This window comes from Phasianus colchicus, chromosome 6, assembly GCF_987193195.1.
Source record: "Phasianus colchicus chromosome 6, bPhaCol1.hap1.1, whole genome shotgun sequence".
NCBI classification, from domain to species: Eukaryota; Metazoa; Chordata; class Aves; order Galliformes; family Phasianidae; genus Phasianus; species Phasianus colchicus.
The window spans coordinates 13,769,830-13,793,314 of record NC_143441.1 but is presented as its reverse complement, the minus strand read 5'-3'; the positions used below and the strand labels follow the sequence as shown (position 1 = coordinate 13,793,314).

The window sequence follows — 23,485 nt, the reverse complement described above, 5'->3', positions numbered from 1 at the left end:
TCTGACAGTGAATATGGATCAGGAATGCAAAATACAGTTTGAAAGATAAATTCTTATCTGTCTATTGCAGGGAAGGATAAAGACCACTTTCTATTGTCTGCTTTCTTGGTCTTTGCTTATCTTATTGGTGACCTCCTGTTTCCACACTGATTTCCTTCAGCATGAGAATATCTGTGTAGTCACTCTGCAAACAGCTGGAATGGTTTCTGCCCTCATCTAGAGGCTGCCATCCTTTGTGCTGGTCTGTGTTAATAGATTATGGGAGTGCTTCTAATCTGCTTCAGGAAAAAAGTCAGGTGAAATAGTTTAAATCATCTTTAGAGCAGTATGCTTTTAGCTGTGATTCAAGCTAATTATCTGATTTGGGCACTGGAGCAGATTAAGAGCACTTCTGCATGACTTTTAACTAGCAAAGCTCAGTTGAAGGATAACTGACACAGTTAAATTTGGGTGTGTAATTAGTACATGGCATTCTAGAGTCGTGCATTGCCTTTTTACCCTTCTTTGCTCATTTGCAGTTTGGACTACATTCATGCCTTTTTCTTTTCAGCTTGTTCAATTGGGGCATAATTAAATTATCACTAGGTTTCTCCAGATCCTGGACATACAGTTGAGTTTGGTCTGCAGGTAGCTATGTCTATCTACCTAATGCAACATTTGTTTACTGACATCACGCCACTGAGGAGTTCAGCAGAATTTAAGCAGACATGCATAGAGATAAAATTAGGTCTCTTCTCTGACCTCAGTCACTGGACTGAAGTTGCTCAGAGTAGTTAGTCTGGTTCTGCTCTGATGCTGTGTCTTATCCACTCTAAAATATTTTTATCTTTACAGTATCCATTGTAGTAGAAGTCAGTAAGACAGTATTGCAACAGATGGAGCTGAATAGGTGTGCTATGAAAGGTCCAGCTTGAACTAAACTGAACTTGAACTACAACCAGAAAGGACAGCTGAAAAAAAGCATAGTCAGGGAATTCAGGTAACTGAAAATTGATTGCAGTAGGAGGAATAGCAAATATATTAGAAGATGTACTAAAGAGTAAATTTTCAGGGAATAGTAAATTGATTGAAATGTTGCCTTATTTTAACTTGCTAAACTGAGTTAGGCTGCTGATGTGCAACCATACCACCTCAGATTTTTTTTTTTTTGGAGTTGACAAAGCGTTTTGGCACAACTGCTACAAGGAAGTTAAAGAAACCTTGGAGGCTGAGCCTAAGAGTCTTGTTTACTTCTAAACTTATCTTGAATTTTATGGAGCAGAAAGAATCTGCCAGGTCACCTTAGTGAGAATATGGAAAGCCAGGCTGGATCTATTTCATTTATAGGAAAGTGATCATGAAGTTGGTTCATCTACTGTTTGGTTTAGGTACTACTTCCATAACTGCCATTGTGTTGTAGTGATAGATTACTTTATTATGTAATAAAGATTAAGACTGTGAAAGATACTCTCAAACAGTGAAAATATTCTTAAAATAGCCATCCCTTATTCTTATAAGAAACTATTACAGAAATTGGTCTTCTTTTCGAGTATGTATTAGATCTCACTGCAAAAGAACATCACTTCAATAAGAGTCCACTACATCTTTTTAGATGTGAAATATTGTTCTGTACTAGAAGACCATGAAGAGTGCCCTGTGAGCTAACTATCTTCTCTGTTCCCAGTTATTCCTGGTGAAGTAGTCCTGTTCAGTGCACTGACTTCTCGCATCACATTTCTCAAGAATATCTCTTAAAGATTACTATTTAGCTAATTGACTTTTGAATTCCTTTCTGCCACCCAGATCCTCATGTACCAGTCTCTAATCTAGAAGCTCCTAAATTTAAGCATTTGTCATATTAAAAGCCTGCTTCATCTAGAAGAACCGTCCTTAAACACATTCTTGAATTTGGTGCAGAGCTTCCAGAGCTGCATGATGCAAGGCTAATGCACTACAAAGTAACCCAGTACTGCTCAGGGAGATAATAAACAAACATAACTCTAGTGCCTTTCTAGTTTTGAGAGCTAGTGTTGTATTGAGCAGAAGTGAAGCCTCTTAAGCAGGTGTTACTGTCAGAATGAACATCACCATCAGTATTGATATCAGTCATAGCATGCTATCTGCAGTGAGGTATTTGTCCAGTAGAGAAGAAGAAACACATTCAGATGTGCCCTGCAGTAATTTTGAATGATTCTGTTTAAATAATCATCAAAACCTTTGGGAATTCTGACAGTCTGAGGAAAAAAATGGAATCATCACTTTGTTATTAGGTTTAACATTTTTGAAATGTTATGGAAGGCAGGCTTCTCTAGCAAAGTATAACTTCTTGTGTTAAAACTAACTCTCTGCTTAATGATTTGCCTTCAGACATGGAATAATTCAAAAGCAAGACAGAAAAAAGGTCATAAAAAAGCCTTATAGGAATCAGAGGAAGCATCTGAAACCGTAGACAGGCATCCACCCGCTATAGTGATGATGGGATGCATATTGTGGCTTCATATGCAGTATATTGTGTGAAAAGTATAAGGAGTGGTCATGGAATGCTTTAAAAAGCTTGCAGTTACTTAGCAAAAATATTGAAGATGCCCTGGGCTCCTTGAAAACAGTAGGCTGTATGTTCCCTTTAGCATTTTGTATCATCAAGCTACTGACAGCATGCAGCACTTGCTAAGCATGATGCATTATTGCAGGCAGTCAAAATACCAAGAAGGGAAAGTTCTGATATTCTTAATGGTCATTTTTAATGATTATTCTATACGCATTCTAGTATTCAGGATTTGCATTGAGCATGGTTGAATGGTGCACCTGAAAAATACTAGCTGTCCTTCTGTTTACGATGTCTGGGTTTGTTTCCACTTAGGCTGTTTGCTGTTCCTCCCCATCAGGGATTAGTCTGATGATACTACAAGGAGGAGGAGCTAAGTTGCTAAGCTGCATTCCAGCAACAGGAAAAAAAGACAAATAACTTCTTCCTTAATATGTTCTGAACTTACATGGCCACATCACTGCAGAGCTTCATCCTGCCATTTTATTGCATCAGTAAATCAAACATGAGAGTTGTAAGCAACAACTTGCAGGATGTTTATTTCTCTTTTCAAATGGCTCTATTTGCAACTAAAAATGCAGAGATCAGTTGTGTCTATCTAGATGTAGGGTACTCTGGAGAACTTCCTGCAAATACTTGGTATTAGTTGAAGCTTACCTCAGAATACAAAGAATAATTACATATTCATATCTTTTGAGATAAAATCATAAAGACTTAAACATTAAAAAAATTCTACTTAATCCGCACAGAAAGGATGAAGTTATGACATTGTCAAACCCTACTTCAGTCAAAGCTATTACTTCTACTTTCTGGTAGACTTAGCTTAATAATTAGCATTTTCAGTCAGCTTCAGTAATAACTACATGAACATGTACTGTGTCTTCAGTGACAGACTGGCTAGAGTTAACATGTTCGTGACTGCTGGGTGTTTGTGTTCCTGTGAGGTGCAGATACTCCAGTTGAGTGTGTAAAGTGATAACAAAACTGTGGAAGGAGAGCAAAGAAGTTACCAGAAAAAGAGGTTTGTGATCACATAAGCACTTGATTACACATGAATGTTCCAAATGGGGGCAGTTTGTGGAACGTGTCTTATATTTGTATTAAATTTAAGACCTAATAAAATCACTCCACTGACAATCATCTATAAGCTGTAAAGGAAGGAACATGGGGGTTTTTCTGAAATGAAATTGCCTGGTTGCTCTTGCATTTTGCAGAATTTTGCCTGCCTTGGCACAGGTGAACTGAGGACCACCCACAATCCGTCTGATTCTTGCTCTTGAACATCTCAGTGTATATTTTCTCAGTTCTTAATGTGAAGCCTGTAACACCTTGCTTTTGGCAGGAGGAGAGGCTCTTTCTCTATCATAAATGTTTGCCAGTAGGCATTTCTGGTACAATATTCTAATTGATTAGTTGAAACTGGCTTAAATGGCCACATACACTCTTCCAGAGATATGAACTCAGCACAAGTAAGCTTTTTTTTTTTATGAGAAATAATACTGCTGTGTAGTGCATTGAATCATCACGTGATTGATTAAAGTACAGTACTTCCATTAAAACAAAAAAACATGGAAAATGTATTGTGCAATTCTCAATTTGAAGATAAAGGCTTCACAATAAGACTCTCAGCATGATGTAGTATAAATAATATACAGGCAAGCAGGTGTTCTAAAATTTGATACTGAATACTGTTGTATAATCAATGAATATACAAATATTATAATTATGAAATAAACAAGAGAGTTTGGCTAAACAGGTTATTATACCAAAAAGAGAATGGATAGAGTGCTTACCCTTGTCCTGGGCTTGCTGTAAAACTCCAAAGAAGGGATCCCCAGAAAGAGACCCTTCCCCACTGGCAGTCAGCCTTAAATGGGGTCTAGGAGAGGTGCAGCCAGGCTCCACCCCTTCCATCACACAGCTGAATTGCCTTCACCTGTGCTCCATGGCTGACTCAGTGCTTGCCTCAGGTGATCACTCAGAGGTTCAGGCCGTGATTCAGCAGTTCCCATACACCTGTGTATGTTTTTTTTTCACTTCAGTGGAAGTTAGTGAACTTTCTCATTAGTTTTTTCCATGCAAGTGTTGCACTGAATAAATTCTTCCTTTAGATGCAAAGCTTATGTCAAATTTGGAGTCAGTCTTTTTCAAGAATTTAGATTTGTGGTCTCTAATTAGATGCTGTATTGCAGAATTGGTTCCACATTTGCATTAAAATCTGACTTCTAGAATTGCTTAGTTAACTTGCAGTGTTCACAGTTAGTTTGTATCATGTCATTTTTCTGAGTATGCAGATGTGAAAATTTTGTGCATCTGCAGCTGAAGACTTTTAGTGCACAGAAGCCTTTATAAATGCAGGCTTAGAATAATTTCAACAAATTCCTCTGGTAAGGAGATCACACATTCTCTAATGATTATAAATGCCAGATAAAATACCTAGATGGTGGCACATCAGTAGCATGAAGTTGGTAGCGTTTTTGGCAGCAACATTCCTGCAAGAAGCAGGGCTGATCTTAGCCTCTGTTGTAATGGGAGGATCAACTGAGTTTCACCACTGTCAGTGTAATTTGCCTTACATGTTTTTAAGATCTGGATGAAGCAACTGCACTGCTGCCGCAGATGCTCTCATCTCCTGTGTATTCTCCTTAAATAGTACTTTTGTCAAAGAAGTACTCAATTTAGGAATGTCAAAGCTGAAGATGTCTCTTTATAAATATAGCAGTAATTGTTGCTGTGATGTGCTGCAGAGTTCCATAGCTCCTGGATATAGCGAGTCATCGCTGTGAATAGGACTAACTAATCATCTTACAGCATTACTTTGTTTCATTAAAGAAGCAGTTCACAGAGTGGAATAAAAATCAAGCTGAAGTATGAACAGTTAGTTAAGATTTGGTATTAGCAGCACATAGCATGTTCATGAAAATTCTCACAGGCTTTGTATTGCAAGCTGCTTAGTTAAGTTTTCAAGTTAATTTTGCTACTACTAGAAATGCTGCCTCCGCTCAGTTATTTTGCTGCTGCTGCTTTTGCTCAGCTGCAAGCTGAAATTAAAATATGCTTTGAAAATGAGAACCATGCTTCTTAACTCTTCTTTAGTCTTCTGCTGTACTTACTATAATATAGATTTCTCCAATATAGGTATTCACTCAACCTATCATAATATACATATCTTCAGTAGTTGCCAGAAAATCGCCAGCAATATCACCAAAAATTAATAGTACCATGCACAGAACATCATCTTAGTGAAGCTGGAGTGCTCCCCAGAAGGTCCAAACTAGGCTAATTTGGTGGCTGAGACTTCTAATTCTGAAACGTACCAAGAGGATTGTTTGATTCCTTCAAAAACGTGCTCTGAGGAGGAGATAGTTCAGACTACAGACCTGATAGAAAGAGGCAAGGAGAACAGCAGAGCATCATTTTCCTCACAGAATGTCAGCTAAAATAAGAAAAGTCAGTGCACACGAGTATTCAGTCAGTCAAGTCCTTAAGAGCTCTTCTTTGCTAACTGATAGCAAACGTGTATCTTATTCACAATGTAGGTTGAGAACGTGAATGTTCACCTCAGGCTTTCAAGCTAAGTTCTTAATTAGACATGCATTTCACGTAATTTTCCTCTTCATTCTTCTCACAATGACTTGCCTCAAAGGGAGGAAGAGAATCTTGCAAGGTGGGTGACCAGTTCATACCTCCAGATCAGGTGGCTGAGGGTGGGAGAAGAGGGATCCTTTCCTTAAGGCGATCCTGTCACATAGTACCACATACTATTCAGTCACTGTAACCAGCAGCCTCTCCAGTCCTGGTGTGCCTAATCTCTATCCAGTCAGGAAGGGAGTTGGAAAAAGTCCTTGATATCTGTTGAGGTAGAAGAACTGGTGAAGATGGTGATACTGAGGCTGAGATGTGCCACCCTTCCACCACTGGGATGTGGGCATAAGCAAAAAGGCTCATCTGTTGATATTTCCTGAGATTTTTTAATGCTCTGTGGAGCCTGTAGGTGGTTGCATGTGTCATCTGTAGAAATATGATACCACCGTACCACTTCCTAGTACAGTTTGTAAAGTACCAAGGTGGCATGAGTGTTGTGTGATCATAAAATCATGAATGGCTTGGTTTGGAAGGGACCTTAAAGATAGAGTTCCAACCCTCTGCTGTGGACATAATTGCCACCCACTAGATCAGGTTGTCCAAAGCCCCATCCAACCTGGCCTTGAACACCTCCAAGGATGGGGTATCCGCAACCTTTCTGTGCCTCACCACCCTCTGAGTAAAGAATTTCTTCTCAACATCTAATTTACATCTCTCCTTTTTTAGTTTAAAACTGTTCCCTGTAATCCTATCACCATCAGACCTTGTAAAAAGTTGGTCTCCCTCCTGCTTGTAGGCTCCCTTTAAGTACCAGAAGGCTGCTATGAGTTTTTTCCAAAGCCTTTTCTTCTCTATGCTAAACAAGCCTGGCTCCCTCAGCCTTTCTTTGTAGGTGAAGTGCTCTAGTCCTTCAATAGTCCTTGTAACTCTCCTCTGGACCCACTCTGACAGCTCCATGTCTTTCTGTAGTGGGGCCCCAGGCCTGGACACAGTACTCCAGATGGGCCCTCACAAGGGCAGAGCAGTGGGGGACAATCCCCTCCTTCTTCCTGCTGGCCACCCCTCTATTGATGCAGCCCGGGATACCGTCAGGCTTCAGGCTGCAAGTACACACTGGTGGCTCATGTCCAACTTTTCATCACCAGGTCCTTCTTGGCAGTGCTGCGCTCTGAGTTCTTCTGCCAGTCTGTACGTGTATCTGGGGTTGCCTTAACCAAGTGCAATGCCTTACACTGGGCCTTGTTGAATCTCATTTCATTCACAAGCTTGTCCAGGTCTGTCCAGATGTCATATCCCTTCCTTCTGACTTGGTTTCATTAGCAAACTTGCCCTTAATCCCTCTGGACTTTCAACGTCACTGATAAAGATGTAGAAGAGAACCCCTGGGGGCAGCACTTGCGAACAGTCTCCACGTGGACACAGAGCTGCTGACCACCACCATCTGGAGTATTGTTTGCAGTACATGCTGTTATCATCTCTCTCCATTCTGCTGAAAGGGAAACAGTTTTACAAGGTTCAGGCTTGTCCCTGTAGGAACAGATCACTATGAAGCAGGGAAGTAGTACCAAAGCATAATACGGGTGTCGTGTTCAGCTGTCTGGTACACTGCCCACCACTGCTGCTTTGTCAGCGCCTAAAGCTGGCCCTTGCACAGCATTACTCAGCAGATTTGTCCTTACGTATGCTTATGCTTGTACTCACGTATTTATTTTTGCTAGCATGTTACCCGATGGAAGGGGAAGTGGGCACTTTCTTTTTTTTCTGAAGTCACAGTGAGGTTCTGTAGTTAAGCTTCTAAATACTATTTTTTTAGATTTCTCTGGTCTGAAGGCTGTTTCTTGCTCTACCTATAGGACACCTCACAGTGAAAAATTAATCTACTATAGAAGAATCCATCACCTTTCAAAAGGAGGGGTCAATAGATTTGTATCTAACAAAAAGTGTATTAGGAGAGAAGATTAAATTCATTCATCTTAAGCGGTAAAAGTATAAATGCTGTTATATTGGGTTTCAGTTTTGAGTGGTAATTCATTCTAATTACATACATAATGGGTTGCAGCCAAAGCACAAGACAGTTGTTCTTTTCCCTCTGAAGTCACTTCAGAAGCTTTACTCGTTTGAAACTTGAGGAGAATGTCAATATGTATTCTTGCCTATTTCATTTTTAACTTATCTTTTAATGTTGCTAGAGTAAACATCTGCAGCCTGTGTGAGCTCCAGTCATGACTTTAAAAATTGACATTAGTCCATGTTAGTAAATGCATTATCTTTCTTGTTTCCTTTTTAATGCTCTAGGATAGCAGTGTTGACTGGGTTTTCAGTGCATTTTAAGTCAGGGCCATAACTGGCTGGAGAGCACGCAAATTCCTGTTTTGTCTCGTACGATGCTGCAGGCTCTTGGCACTAAACAAATTAACAAAAAACCTTGCTGCACTAAGATAAGAGGCTAATTTTACAGGTACAGCATTTTGTGAATCATATTACAGTTGACCATTCAGACATTCAGAGCTGGAGAATTAATTCATATTTAGAAATCTAGTCAAATGGGAATGGTTGCAGGCTTATTAAAAACAAATGTCACATTGCTTTTTGATAAATAGATTTCTAGGTCAAAATGACTGATGTTTATGTGAATTTTTTATATAAACATGGCTAATTACTTTAGAAGGTCTACAGTTTTATCAGTTAGTGTATCCTACATTAATGATTATAATGGACAATTTTCCTGAAAATACTGCATTATTACTTTTTTTTTTTTTTAATATCACTTGACTGATGCTGTGATAAGTCAGTGAGTGGAACCATACGGGTTTGCAGGCATCTGGATTTGAATTTCAATTCTTTTTATCCTTTCATTTTGTAGACAAAAACTGCTTGTAACCTCTTTGTGGTTGTCATTCAGATATTAGCCTTGTTCTGCTGATTAAATGAGCAGGAGCTTGATGAGTCTTGCAGTCTTGAGTGACATGAGCTTCCTTCAGCTGAAATGAATTATTTTAAAGTAAATCAGTGATATTTTGGGAATCCTAAATACCCAAGAAAGTTTAATGTATGTAAATTTTTGTTTGTCACTGATGTAAATGGATACTTTCAGGAAATAGGTGAAATAAAAAATACGTATAAGCTTTTCTAGGCGTGAGTGCAAACTGTAATGAAGTCTTTCATGGTGGGTTACCCATCTAACCTCTTCTCTGTTAGTTTTCCATTTAGTCATCTGACTTTAGCAAAAAAAAAGTAATCTTTTACACTAAATACCATTTGGAATATCTATTAGGAAGGCTGGATTTATGGAATTATGGATTTGCTTGTTTTAGAAGTGGCATTTACCCAGGCTGTTGTAAGTCTAAGGTTTGCTTGTTGAGTTTTTAGTTTTGTTGTTGTTTTTGTGTATTTGTTTTTGTTCTGTTCTCCTCAAAGCTGTTCCGCATTAATACCTATGGCTTTATTGCTTTGGCTTCAGAATGCACATACAAGAGTTACTCTTTTGGGTAAAATAGACTGCAGCTTGTCTCACAGCAGCACGAGCTAATTTGAAGAATTTTAGAGTAGTTGCAAGATGTTGCTACTTGAAGTTGGAGACATTGGAAGAATTAATTATTTGCCAGAAAATCAGAAGATTGTTGCATTGATAGCAATGTGTGTTTGCTTGTCAGTGTTATATGGGCGGCGTGGAAGGCTGAAGTGAAGGTATACATGGAAGGGCTTTAATTGTGCAAAGAATTTTCTGATGCAGAAAATACGTACAAACTTTGAAGGTGAAATTTCATTTCTATCTTATGTTAGTAGGTTCTTGTTTGAAAGAACAGATTTATGCAGAGGGCCGTCAGGTTGACACCAAGTGAACAATTAGAGTGTTTATTTCATATTATTACATCACTTCATCTTTCAACATTATGTGAAATAGAGCAGTAGCAGACCTGCTGGGTAGCTGTCTTGACTCAGAAGGAAGTCCTGCATTAATTCTTGCATAGCCTTTGTTTTATTTAAGGGGTATTCTGGATAGGTATGTAAATTGGTGAAGAGACTTTAAAAGGGAATGCAGAAGTAATACAGGCTTGTGTCAGAGTCGTAGAAAACTGTTTAATGTTTACCTGTGTGTGTGCACAAGCTGTAGAAATGGAGACAATGTGGTTGTTAATAACTGCAAGCTTGGTAATTTACTTTAAAAATCTATGGATTTTGACTGGACCACTGTATAGTAGGTAAGATGTTGAAGGTTATTTATTTTCTAGATCTCAGAGAAAAGAGGACTTACATTATACCTAAGGCTCTTGATTTTTATTCCCTTTCCACTGTTCTTTTCTTTTTTTCTAGGTTTAACTATAGATCAACACATCATCTTGCATCCCATGGATTTTATGAATTTTTAAACTGGTTTGATGAAAGAGCATGGTATCCACTGGGAAGAATAGTTGGTGGAACTGTAAGTATTATAATAATAACTTAAAGTTGACTTTGTGGTAAAGTTGTTGAACTTTAAACACAACTTTGACATCAATACAGGGAGAATCTTGGTCGAAAATACTTTTAATTGTCACATTGCTGTTGAGGGAATAAGAAGATGTTTTTAATTTTTAGCAGCAGTAATTAAGACATTAAGTCAATATGCATTAGACCTCATCCAACAGTATACTGTGAACAAGAAATAAAGAACTGAATTTTGCCTTCTTACATGTGAGCTCGTAATAATAAGTGGGGGTTTTATGACTCCTGTAACTTTGATTTTCCTTTGTAGAGAAACTATTACACAGTGTTACAATACAAAAGAAAAGAAAGTGAAAAGCAATTATCTAACTCTTCTATGACTCAAATTCTAAGTCACTTATATATTTTGAGTGGGCATCATCTGCATGTGGAATTTATATTGAGGGTTTCACTGAATAAAGACCCTTTGAAACTAAACTAGGAGTGGTCAAGAGACATGCATGAAGCATCAGGAGGGGCTAAGATAGATGTTGAAATGGGAAAGTTATAAGAAACAGTATTATCTATTAGAATACAAATATAGCTCAGTAGAATGTCTTTTGTAATTCTAAGTAACATAGCCATATGTAACCTTGAAGGGACTTTAAAACTTTTTTTTAATTACAGAGTATACCATTTACATTCATTTACAAAGCTTTTTGTAATTAGATCACTATTTGTTTTAGTGTTTTAGAGATACTTGTGACATACTTCTTATATGTGTATTTTTCCATACTTATCTGAAGTAAACAACCTTGGAAATCAAAATTAAAATTTTGATTGCATACCATATTTTGGAAGTTGCATGGTGTATTATGTTATATAGTTTGCCTTGGTAACCTGTTCTCAAGGATATAAGCAGAACATCCCGTCATCTGTTAATTCAGCACAAAGCTCTTCTTAGCTTTTGGAAGAAACTAAGGCAGCTGAAGTCCATATTAAGTTCTCTACTGCATATTGATTTTTTTTAATGTTGATAAATGGAAGGCTACAATTCCTATTAAGAATATTTTAATGTTCTCCAGTATTCTATGATAGATACAAATCCATGGAACCAATGCAGCTCTTTCCTGGGGGACATCTTAATTCAGTTCTGTGGGACTTTGTTTTAGTCTTCCTATCTAAGATGTCTGTGGATATCTTGCAAATATAGAAAACTCACTGTCAGTCAGCTTTTCAATTTAAAAACTTCAATGCATATTTTCTTTCTCCACGAGTAACAAGAAATAAATAAATGACATGGTGTATTATAGAGAAAATTGGAAATAGCTGAGAAATGTTGAGGAGCTTGTTGTTGTTTTGGTTGTTTTTTGGATTTGTTTTGTTGTGTTTTTCTTTCTTAAAGCTGTTAGCTGGCTTGAAATTTTCATACAAACTTTAGTTTATGATTCCTTATCTTAACTGAAAATTCTGCTCATTATATGATAAATGTCAAGGAAGATAGGATATTATCTGTGCGCTGCTTATTCATTTAGAAAATGTATTATATCTAATTGTTAGCATTTGGGTAAAATTTAAAGAACCTTGGGTATTCAGCAGTGTTGTCAAAACATGATTAAAGCAGTATTAAAATAATTCCATTAACTCTGCCTGTTCACTGCTTGTATCAGCTTAAGAAATGATTGTATTTCCTTGCAAATCATATGCAAATAAACTCACCGTGACCATTTTCTACAATAATACAGTGAGATTTTTTTCCTCCCTTTAGGTATACCCAGGACTGATGGTGACAGCAGGCCTTATACATTGGATTTTAAATATGCTGAACGTGACAGTCCATATAAGAGACGTGTGCGTGTTCCTAGCACCCGTTTTTAGCGGCCTTACAGCTATTTCTACTTTCCTGCTCACCAGAGAACTGTGGAACCAGGGAGCAGGGCTTTTAGCTGCCTGTTTTATTGCCATAGTTCCAGGTTACATATCTCGATCAGTAGCAGGATCATTTGACAATGAAGGCATAGCTATTTTTGCACTGCAGTTCACATACTATTTATGGGTAAGTAATTGCTGAATCTTTTGCTTTCAAAACGTTTTTTTGGTTCCTCCTCCAACCAAATGATTTTTCTTAGCATTCATTGAAATCTCATTTTCTTCCCTTTCGTTTCTCTTCCCTTTGGCTCTGGATGAGACAAGTACTGAGAAGTCACGTGATCTGAACCACTCCATAATAATGCTCTTCAGTTTCTTACATGAAAATACTGCTCAGCTGGAATACGTGTGTCCTGTAGTAATAGTAATAATGATGAGTCTGTGAGTTTAAAGAAACAGTAGGGTTGCTTTCATTTTTTGGTTTGGAGGTGTCTGGTGTTTAGGTGAGCATCAGACTTGAGCCTCCTTATTTAGCTGGTGAAAAGCTGTAGACTTCAGATTGTCATCTGGAGAAGCTGTTGACTGTATGTCTAGACATTGACTTAAGTATTCAAATTTAATACCTAAAGCTGCCTATGGAGCAAGATATTCATGCTGCTCGCATGCTTAAAAAATGTTTAATAGTCTAATGCCTTTTAAACAGCCTACTTTTTCATCTGTCACTCCTTCATCTGCATGTAGAACTTCATTTGTCGCATAGTTTTGTGTGAAGGGGTTTAGGCAAGCTGGAGTTTTTTGGGACTGTTCTGTTTATTATGGAAATAACACAAAGAACGTAGTCACATTGTTAATTCAATGTGGACACTATGGTGCTGTTCCTTGTGCTGTCCTTTAAGGCATGTAATTGCTGCAATGAATGTCTTCATAGGGAGCAGCTGCTGCTGCTTTTCCCATAATTTGTCAAGAATTCTAGTTTCCAGAAACAAATGCATACTTGCAGATTTTTTAGCTTTGGAAACTTGGGAAATTGTTGGTAAGAACATAATAGAAGGAAATTCAAGCTTTTCATGATTAAGTTACTGGTGATAATTAAGTGCAGGTTCTGAAGAAAGGTCCGCTAATGATTTTTATGTTTTCTTAATTTGAATTTAAATTGCAGTTGTAAAGGTATATTGGTTTGGATAATAATAGAATCGACCTATGTTGTTACTTTTTAATAACTAAGACACAATAGCAGTTATCTGTTCTAATGGAACTCCCGTATTTAACTAGACTGCATAGTGCCAGTAGTGTTCTGCATAAGTTCTTGCAGAATTGTGTGAATCAAATATATTTTACAGATAACTGCATGGCTTTGTTTAATGGCAGTATTTCACCACTATCTGTTCTGTACAAAATCATATTCCTGAGCCAGCTCATGGATCCTGCTATACCTTTAGTAAAATCTGGATGCTCTCACTAACCCTAAATGAGTTTTTCAAAATTACAGGATAGCTCTTTATAATTGCAAAGTTGGGTCTGATGCCAGCCAAAGGAAGCCACAGATGGTCTACAGTTAACAATAAGTTCTAATGTCTTAGAGAAAGCAGCATGAAAGCGTTGCAGCTACTTTTCTACCTTGGATCATGAAACAGACAGTTGCAGTGCATCCTGTCTCTGCATTATGTAGAGCAAGAGACATGTAAGCTGTTCTGTGTGTGAATGAATTGCCATTCTGGTTTGATTTTTATGGACATCAGTTCAGAAGTATACAAATATAATTTGATATGTATTTAAGAACTTTTCTTGACAACTGTTTTTTGTTGTTGTTTTTTTTTTTTAAATTGAATGTTGTATTATTGTCCAATATTTGTTTATTATACTTGATTATATTTAAAGGTGAAGTCGGTGAAAACTGGGTCAGTCTTCTGGACAATCTGCTGCTGTCTATCTTACTTCTACATGGTAAGCCTTTTGTATGTAATAAGTAAACTCTTTGGGTAGGACTTAATTCACGTGTTGGTGAAGGACAGAAGGAGGACATTTTAGTCTTTGTTGGGACCATAACATAAAGTTGTTCCTTTGTCTTATTATTAAGACCTTAAGTATATGAGTTAGAAGAAATACTAAATATTTTGAAATTTAAAGTGTGTAAGTGCAGTGAAGGCAGTTCTTGTAAAACACTAAATACACTAAACACATTAATTTGTCTCGCAAATTCATCCTGTGCTGCAATTAGATGCTCTGATTCAGTTGAATTTTTGGTTTGGTCCAGGTGATTGAAGGTGGAGTGTGTCATTATTACTATGTACATACTATACAATACATATATATTGTACATATTACATACAATAATAATAGAATATTTTCCTCCCCTTCTGAAATGTTAGATTCACAGTATTATCCTGTATGAATCAGTCAGAGGCTTTTTTTCCTCTAGTGGATAAACATTTTTAGGGGCTATATGATAAATAAATTAGCTTCAAAATGATTAGTGGTGGTATAGTTGGGATAATTGCTTGGTGGTGTTAACATTGAGGCCTGAAATATTGCCTTTTCACAGGCAGATAGCTGGGCTTGGGGGTGGGGGGGGAAAAAAAAAAGGAATTTGGGAATTATTTTGCATGCCTTAATTTAAAGTAGAGCACTAATTCAGAGGTTGTGGGTGCTGCCTACATTTCCTTTAGCTTTAATGTTAATTGTTTTTTTTGGGAGTATATCTGTTTTCTCTCATTTCTCCTCCTTTCTGTTAAGTCAGCAAACAAAGAGCATCTTTTTTATACATAACATTTGTATTTATGTAGCATTATATGGAAGATCTGTAGTTTTGGTAAGGAGCTATGTGTTGTACAAGGTCAGGCACGTTAGGTTTTGAATTGTTACACTGATAGATGGCCTTTTTAATGGCAAGATCCTCTGAAAATGTTGTTCATAAATATGCAGATAACTGTCTTAGTTTCAGCTGGAATAGAATTGTTTTCTTCTGAGCGTCTGGTAGAATGCCATGTTTTGGTTCTAGGAGAAAAACAATGCTGCTAACACCCTGATGTTTATAGTTGCTGCTAAGCAGTGTTGTACAGAGCCAAGGCCATTCTTAGTGAAGGGCGCAAGGAGCTGGGAGGGAACAGAATTAGGACAGCTGACTTAAACTGGCCAAAGGGCTATTCCATACCATATGGCAGCATGTGGAAGGAGTTCTGAAGGGAGAGAGTTCCTCTGGCTCTCTGCTGCTGCCCAGGGGCTAGCTGGGCATCAGTTGGGAAGTGGTGAGCAATTGACTGTGCATCACTTATTATATACATTCATGTATATATGTAGTCATAACTATTATCCTTTTCTCTACCTTAAAATTGTAAATAGTTCTATCTCAACCCATGAGTTCTACTTTGTTGTTTTTCCCCAGTTCTCTCCCATCCCACTGCGAATAGGAGGGAGTGAACAAAGGAGGGTGTGATGCTGAGCCACTTGCTGTGTTAAACCACAGCAGTAGCAAATAAGACACCTCTTCACTTTTACTGATAAAAAAGTCACAGAATAACAAGTTCTTATCTCAGTATGACTAGCATCTCGGTCTGTGGAACTTTTCAAGAAGGAAGAGATGTGATCTTGAGTGTGCACGTGGCAAAATTTAAAGAACCAATGTCATCATCATGACACTCAGTCCTTAATGTAAATTAATGTGCATTTGCTTTTATTTATTTTATTTCTTTTATGTATTATTCTTTTATTTTCCTTCAAAGCAATGCCAACTGCTAAAAGCTTAATCTATTTCTCTATAAATTAGTGTCAGTGATTAGATGAGAATTTGGTTGGTCACAGAGCTCACCTGCTTCATCTCTCTTGGTGGCTTTCCATATATTCTATTTCTTTTTGAGGAAGTATTTTGATAAGATGCCCTCCTTGACATTTTGCTTACATAAATTTCTAGGACAACATAATCATCATATGCATTACGTAGTACTAATTTGTCTGCCTCTGGAGGAATGAGTGATCTTTTCAGTGCAAGTTGAAAAATGACAATTTTGAGGTAATGAAGGTAATTCCATGCTTGTGGAATGTGGGGAACAGCTCCTTGAAAGAGAGATGGATATTGCATGAACTGAAAGAAGTTTTACTTACTATCTGAATCTGCTTAAGGTATATATCTAACTCACTCTGGTGATTTGACTCATAATATCACGTTGCATTCCATAAGGAGGAGGTGTTTTTTCTTGCATTTAAATGTTCTAGCTTTTATTTAACATTAGCTTCTTTTGCTTCAGATGCCTTGTAATAACAAAGGAAAAAAATAAAACTTTAAATTGAGAACTCGTAAGAACACTGGCATATTTCTGTTACTTGCAACTCTGCAAGGAAATCTCCACTATGTTTGAAAACCTCAATCTTCAGCATAGATCTAGTTTAATAGTAGCGAACAGATGCTGATTAGAAATACAAGTCTCTAGTCCATACAGGCTGCTTGCTCTGTGCATCACTGAAGCCTTTGCTGGAACGTGGCAATGTCCTAATTACACATTTGTTCTCATTCTATCTTATCTTACCTGTCTTTGTATAGTACTTTCTCTCTGAAAATGAAATTGCCTATGTAAGACACGATAGCTCATGTTAGTGATTTGGCAATAGAATGACAATAATCTGAAATTATTTTCTAGAGAATTCTCAAATTTTCTACTTGTTTCTATTGTATAAATCAATACAATTGTTTTTACCCCAAGTTTTGAAGTGCCTGGTTTTGCAGTTAGAGTATCAGAAAGCAGTACTTAACTTTGGCCTTATTTTAGAATTTCTTCTATCAGATATTTGGGTTTCTGGATTCTAGGGTTTTAAAAATACCTACATGAAACTAAGCCTTAGAGTGCAACTAAAGTAAAAACCACATAGCTGCTGCATTCTGAAAATGAAGATCTGAGATAGGTTTGGTACATATGGGAGAAGTCTAGACTGCAATTTGACAAGAGAACGTGTTAAAATACAGACTGCCTAGTCAACATTAGCCCTTCTTAATGTATTAAAAATTTAGATAACATATTGTAATGGTAGCTCATTAAATCTTTATCTATACCAACAATGAGTGATACAACGATAACACTGTAATGTTTGAGTTCTCAGTACATCTTACCAGCAGTTCTCAAGCACCACAGTTAGTACAGGTTCACAGTCTCCTTGATCTTGTTGTACGCCATTCCACAGTGCTCAGCCCTGCTTCCCTGTGTATCTGCCCTCTTCCCTTTGTTTCTTTTCTTACACTGCAACTTCCCTTTGCTGCATTGTCCCAACAGTTCTGTTGCTGGCAATGTTCCCTGCTCCCTTTCTTCTTTCTGGATGGAAACAAAAAGTGCAGGGCATCGTGCTTATTGTATGTCAAATGAAAATCTCCAATCCTAGGTGGGAGTGCTACTGCTGCCATGTGCTGCATCCATCACCGTGAGGAAAAGCCCCCAGCATCAAATTCTTGTTTGCCAGCCTGCCCAAATTATCTTGGGAGGAGCTGTGGAGCTGTAAGCAAGACAGCGTGAAAATGCACTAGCCCATTTCAAATGTCTTCAATGCTTTGATATTACTGCTTATGGGGGTTTGTATATTTGGTTTTCCTTTCCTTTGGTGGAACATTTTGAAAAAGATTCTGGTATTACCAGTAGTTCTGACTTCACGTCTAAATGGTTTTTGTGTTTTCTTGTCAGCACTGACTGTCGTAAGAATTCTTGCAGCTGATTTCCTATTCCATTTCTCACAGGTCTCTGCATGGGGTGGTTATGTTTTCATCATCAACCTTATTCCACTGCATGTGTTTGTTCTGCTGCTGATGCAGAGGTACAGCAGGAGGGTCTACATTGGTAAGTTTTGTTCTTTGGACAGTCATTGTCAAGTGCTAGATCATGAGATATGAAATTAAACTGATGTCTTCTGTATTAGGTGGGAATTAAGTAATTGCACATCAAATTGCATTTCATTAATTGAATTACTGATTATAGTCAGTTGCTATCTGTAACAGTAGAGAGTTAAGACATCCTGTTCACATTTCCAAAATTTCAGATACAGCTAATTCATTTTCTACTTTTTGGTGCACTGAAAAAAAGAAATAACTGGGCGTTTTGATATTCTTAAAATCCTGTTAGTGTATTTAATTTGTACATCGTGTGGGTGCATTCTAAATAAAAAAGAAAGTTTCATCTTTTTTCTTTTCCTAGTGCATAAAACAACTGCTATTTTTAAAACGTTTTGCAGCAATAATTTTGCAAATGTTATAGTATATTGTGACCTACACAGGAAAAGACATGGGGAATTTTAAGCAACTATGTAAGTTTTATGTAGGCTGGACTAAAATGCAGCACAATAGTCTGCCACCTCCACTTGATTCCTTAAGATTTTCTTGGGTTAATGGGTCAACCTTACTGCCAGTTACAGAAATATTTGGATAGCAATTTTAGGAGATTTTTTTTTTTATTTGATTTGCCTGATATTTACATACTGTGTCAACAGTTGAGAGATATTACCTATTAAATCAGTTGGCTGTGGTGTGGATATGTGAATGAAATAATTAACAAGCAATTCAGGGATTCAAAAATGTACAAGTTAGCTAGAAGGTTTTTGATTCCTTTGTGTGAAACCTTTACTAAAGATAGTTTGAGAGCATAGCATTTATTGAACTATAATATCATGTTTTGTGTTAGTAAATATATATTTGTTACCCATTTTAGTACTGATTTTCTCTTAGTATTTTTAATAATTTTTTTTGCTTTTTTTCAGAACCTACTGGGGGAATTAGAATATTTACAGATAGCATGTAGTGGTTCAAATATATAACAGATACATTCTGTTTTTCATTTTTTATACCCCAATACAAATATTTGTTTCTTGCTTCTTAGTTATCTATTGTTATAATCCAGAATCTAAAACTAAATTTAAAGAAGGGAGGAAACTCTTACTCTAATTTTAGTAGTAGTAAACCTTTTCATTAACTACTTGTTTATAACTATAGGGGAAAGCAATCTGTCTTGTTTTTCTTTTAAAATCACTTTATTAAATATTTTCACTTCCAGCTTCTGTGAGCTAGGCAAGAGAAAATGAAAGTTATTTGTTACAAAATCCTAAAAGGATGTGGTAACCAGAAACAACGAAGCATAAGTACTCTTGTGTTTTCAAACTTCCATGGGAAGCCTTACACAGATGTCTGTACATCTTGCAGCAGTGTGCATGTTCTAGGTCTGTTTAGCAGGATGTTTTTGTAAAAACTGATAGGAACGTTCAAGCATTTCTGGGTAGAAATGGAAGTGTGTTTCACTGCCAGATATTCAGATAAAAAAGATAAGATGAAAGCTCATTGAAGTAGGGAAGATAAAGATATTTTTGGAGCATATGTGATATGCAATTACTAGTGTGTGTGCAGGAGTCTCCTATTTCTCAAGACTACCAGTGTGCAGCTTTAACTTTTTGTAACCTATTGACAGATGACAGTAGCTAGTAAAATCTGCATGCATTTTAGAAAAACAGCCTCTTTATTTGAATGCAGGAACTGTTGATGTTATCATCTATTATTTTATGTATAGTTTCTCTTGTAGTTTCTCACAAGTTTAAAACATGAATGGTTTTACGTTTGGAAAGTTACTGATGTAGATTTAAGTCTTGTGTGCTTGGGAGATTTGGTGATTTTCACTTCAATCTACCTTTTTTTTTTCTGTATACTTCAAAACAAAAAAACCTTTAATATAGGACAAGGGGAAATGGTTTCAAGCTAAAAGAGGGGAGATCTAGATTAGATATAAGGAAGAATTTTTTTTACGCTAAAGGTGGTGAGGCACTGGAACAGGTTGCCCAGAGCCGTGGTGGCTGTCTTGTCCTTAGAGATGCTCATGGTCAGGCTGGACCAGGCACTGAACAACCTAATCTAGCTGTAGATCACAGAATCACAGAATTGTAGTGATTGGAAGAGACCTCTGGAGATCATCTATTCTTACTCCTCTGATAAAAACAGATTCCCCCACAGTAGGTGGAGCAGAAAAGCATCCCTTGGAATTGGAAGGGACCATCAGAGGTCATCCAGTCTAACAAACAATCCTGTGATCTGCCAGAATGTAAAACTAAATTTCTTGCTTTTGTGTTGTATCTTAACGTATGTTTTTATTAACTACTGAAGTATTGTAAAACTTAAGATAATAACTTTTAAGATAATGTTTGTTTCTGGTGATTCTAATCCATTAATTAAAAACTGTTGATTGTATTCTCTAGAGTAGTTTTCAGTAGTTTTTTTTTCTCAAGTTTGTGCAGTGTACAGCAACTGAAATTGTGCAAAATGAATTTATCCAAAAGAAGGTCAGGTTTTTTTCTGTTTTTGGTCTAATCAAAGTTATAGTCTTAGAATCATAGGATGGCTTGGGTTGGAATGGTTCTCAACTACCATCTAGTTCAACCTTCCTGCTGCAGGCAGGGTTACCCACCATTAAATTACTAGATGTAGATCAGGTTGTCCAGGGCCACATCCAACCTGGCCTTGAACACCTCCAGGGATGGGGTGTCTATGATATCGAATAGATTTCAGGAATCCAAATCAAATTCTTGTTTTTACATTCTGCTGTTTGCAGTCTTTGCACAGGAACGTGGGTAGTTTGTGATGCAGTATCACCTTCATGTAATAAATTCCTCAAGAAGTTGTCTCAGACTACCTATTCTTTCAATACCAAGCAGGCTGATGTGATGGCTGCTTGAGAGAAGTGGGCTTTGAGGGGTGCAAAAAAAGTGTGCAAATGAAGCATACCAGTTGTAGAATTAAAAATGATTCTTCAAAATGGTCAAACAGGTGTGAAATCTAGTGATTTATGCCATCATTAAACCTCCACAGGATGGCAGTGTTGCAGCACTTTTATGATACAATAAATGATTTATGTTGTAGTGAGTTCTTCAAAAATGAAGTTTCCTACAGCAAAAATACATTTCAGTGGCATAAAGAGGGAATAAATCGGTAGCAAGGCCAAGCAGCAGAATACTGATGCTTCAAAGAATACGGCAGCAAAGAAGGCTGGAAGTGGTTGGAAGCATCATGACAGTCATTTTTGTGATCTTTGCAAAGCATACAGTATCCTAGGTGTGTAGTACATAGCTGCAACAAAAATAATACCACTGGTATATGATGTGGTCCTCAATGATGCGGTCCCCAAACCTGTTGTCTTAGTAAAGGATTATATGAGGACAAGGATCTCCTCATAAGATTGAGGCCATAACAAAGCCCAGTGGTTTATGATATGTAAGAATGTTTTAAAAGTCTTGGAGGTACATCATTGCTGGTTGCAACTGAGGGAAGAAAACCTTATTTGGATTTGGAGTTGGGTGGTTGCTTCCAATGTAAGCAGACTTGTGGTTGTTCGTAGTTGGTATTTCTCTTTTGTCATTCCATCTCCTTCTCACCTTGGAGTATTTAGGAACCAAACCCTGTCAGAATGAAGTACATGAATATCGTTTCAGTTGTGTTATTAATACTTTTGTGTTCTTGGCCTCAACTTTCTGAGGGGTTATGAGTCCCCATTATCAGTATAGATCTAATAGTACAGATGCTCAGTATTCATTTTTAATTCTGTTGCTTCTCAGTTTCTTGGCATGCCTCTGTTCTTGTATTAAAAACAGAAGCAAGCATACCTTTTTCATTCTGTAAGTAGTGCACTCTTAAATGTTTTGTATCTTTGCAGCCTGGCTCCTTTAATTTATCCTCATATGGAAAGCTGCTTTTTTCACTTGCTCCCTGAGATCTCTTCTCCCACCCATATTCTGGAAAAACAAGAAAACCAAATGGGAAGAGAAAACTTGCTAAGTTACAGCATTTTAGGTAGATGATTCACTTCTATAGGAAGAAGAATAAGCAACAACAGTGTAGTTAGGAAGAGCAGTACTTTGCTTCTTCCTCTAAGAATGCATTTTTTTAGGGGAAGCAAGTAATGGCCAAAATATTTAAAACAGTACTGTTGTGTTTCAGTGTCATTCTTTGTTTGGAGATGAGGAACGGGTTCTACTGTGGAATCAGTGCTTTTTGAAATGTGTATACAATCTTATTCACACTCTTCTCTTCTGCTTTCTCCCTCCTTTTTTTTTCCAGCATATAGCACTTTCTACATTGTCGGGTTAATATTATCAATGCAGATACCTTTTGTGGGATTCCAACCAATTAGAACAAGTGAACACATGGCAGCTGCAGGTAAGGAAACCATTTGCTTCCAAACAGCCTGTTCAGCACAAGAAAACCTCAAACCCTTGTGACCGTTTCCTTGTATTAGAAATAACGCAAACTAACAAACCAAATTGTTGAAGAAAATAGGCACAATAGGGAAGTTTTCTTTCCAATCAACACATTATCCTTCTTTGTGTGAGCTAATGGAAGTAAAATGCCTCCATAACGCTGAATCACTAATGCATTCTGACAAGCACTTATTTTACACATTGATAATCTCTGCTGTATTGCAATATAATGTTGCTTTCAAGTGTTGTATAATTGAAACATTTGTTACTGGTAAACACAGTTCTTATTGAGCCATTTGTTTTTAGAGTTGATAATTTTTCAAAGTGAGTTAACTACAGATGACATATTACATATAGGAGGCTGATTTTTAAATTACTGATTTTAATCTTTTTGATTCTTTGTTTTCTTAAACTAAGCTTATTCTCAGTAGCTGTTTAGCTTTCAGACATCTTGATTTCTTGACAGCAGTAACCTTTACTGAGTCTGCTAGACGTAGGAGCATACATATTATTTATTAGGAGCACAGACTGGTTTTGTGGTACAGCTTAATTTGTTAGATGGCTCCTTTTTTCAGTTATATATTGTCACTCAAAATGTATTTTGGACAGCGATTGGATGTTGATTAAAATTTACCAGAAAAAAATATTTTTAGCATATTTTTTATTTTAATTGAGATTCTTTCAACATTCTGCAAATAATGGACAGAGTAAAAGTTATTATACCATAGTTTGCATCAAAATAATTTTACAATTATTTAATGAATAGAGATTTTGCTCTTCTCTGGGGCTTTGGAACTAATGAATTTCCACATCATGTATGACAGTTTCATGATCAGAGAAACACCACATGCTTGAATTCATGTGTTTGTTTGTTTTTTTACCACTGATTTTAGCTTTTGAGTG

General features: G+C 37.0%; 1 protein-coding gene across 1 annotated transcript in view; it reads left to right on the top strand.

Moving 5' to 3' along the window:
- The window catches only part of STT3B (STT3 oligosaccharyltransferase complex catalytic subunit B), a 49,663-nt gene that overhangs the window by 9,994 nt on the left and 16,184 nt on the right, over positions 1 to 23,485 (top strand). The window contains exons 2-6 of the mRNA XM_031590259.2: positions 10,424 to 10,532; positions 12,282 to 12,569; positions 14,261 to 14,326; positions 18,096 to 18,195; positions 22,443 to 22,541. Of these exons, the coding sequence (XP_031446119.1) occupies positions 10,424 to 10,532; positions 12,282 to 12,569; positions 14,261 to 14,326; positions 18,096 to 18,195; positions 22,443 to 22,541 (662 nt within the window). The remainder of the gene's footprint in view (positions 1 to 10,423; positions 10,533 to 12,281; positions 12,570 to 14,260; positions 14,327 to 18,095; positions 18,196 to 22,442; positions 22,542 to 23,485) is intronic.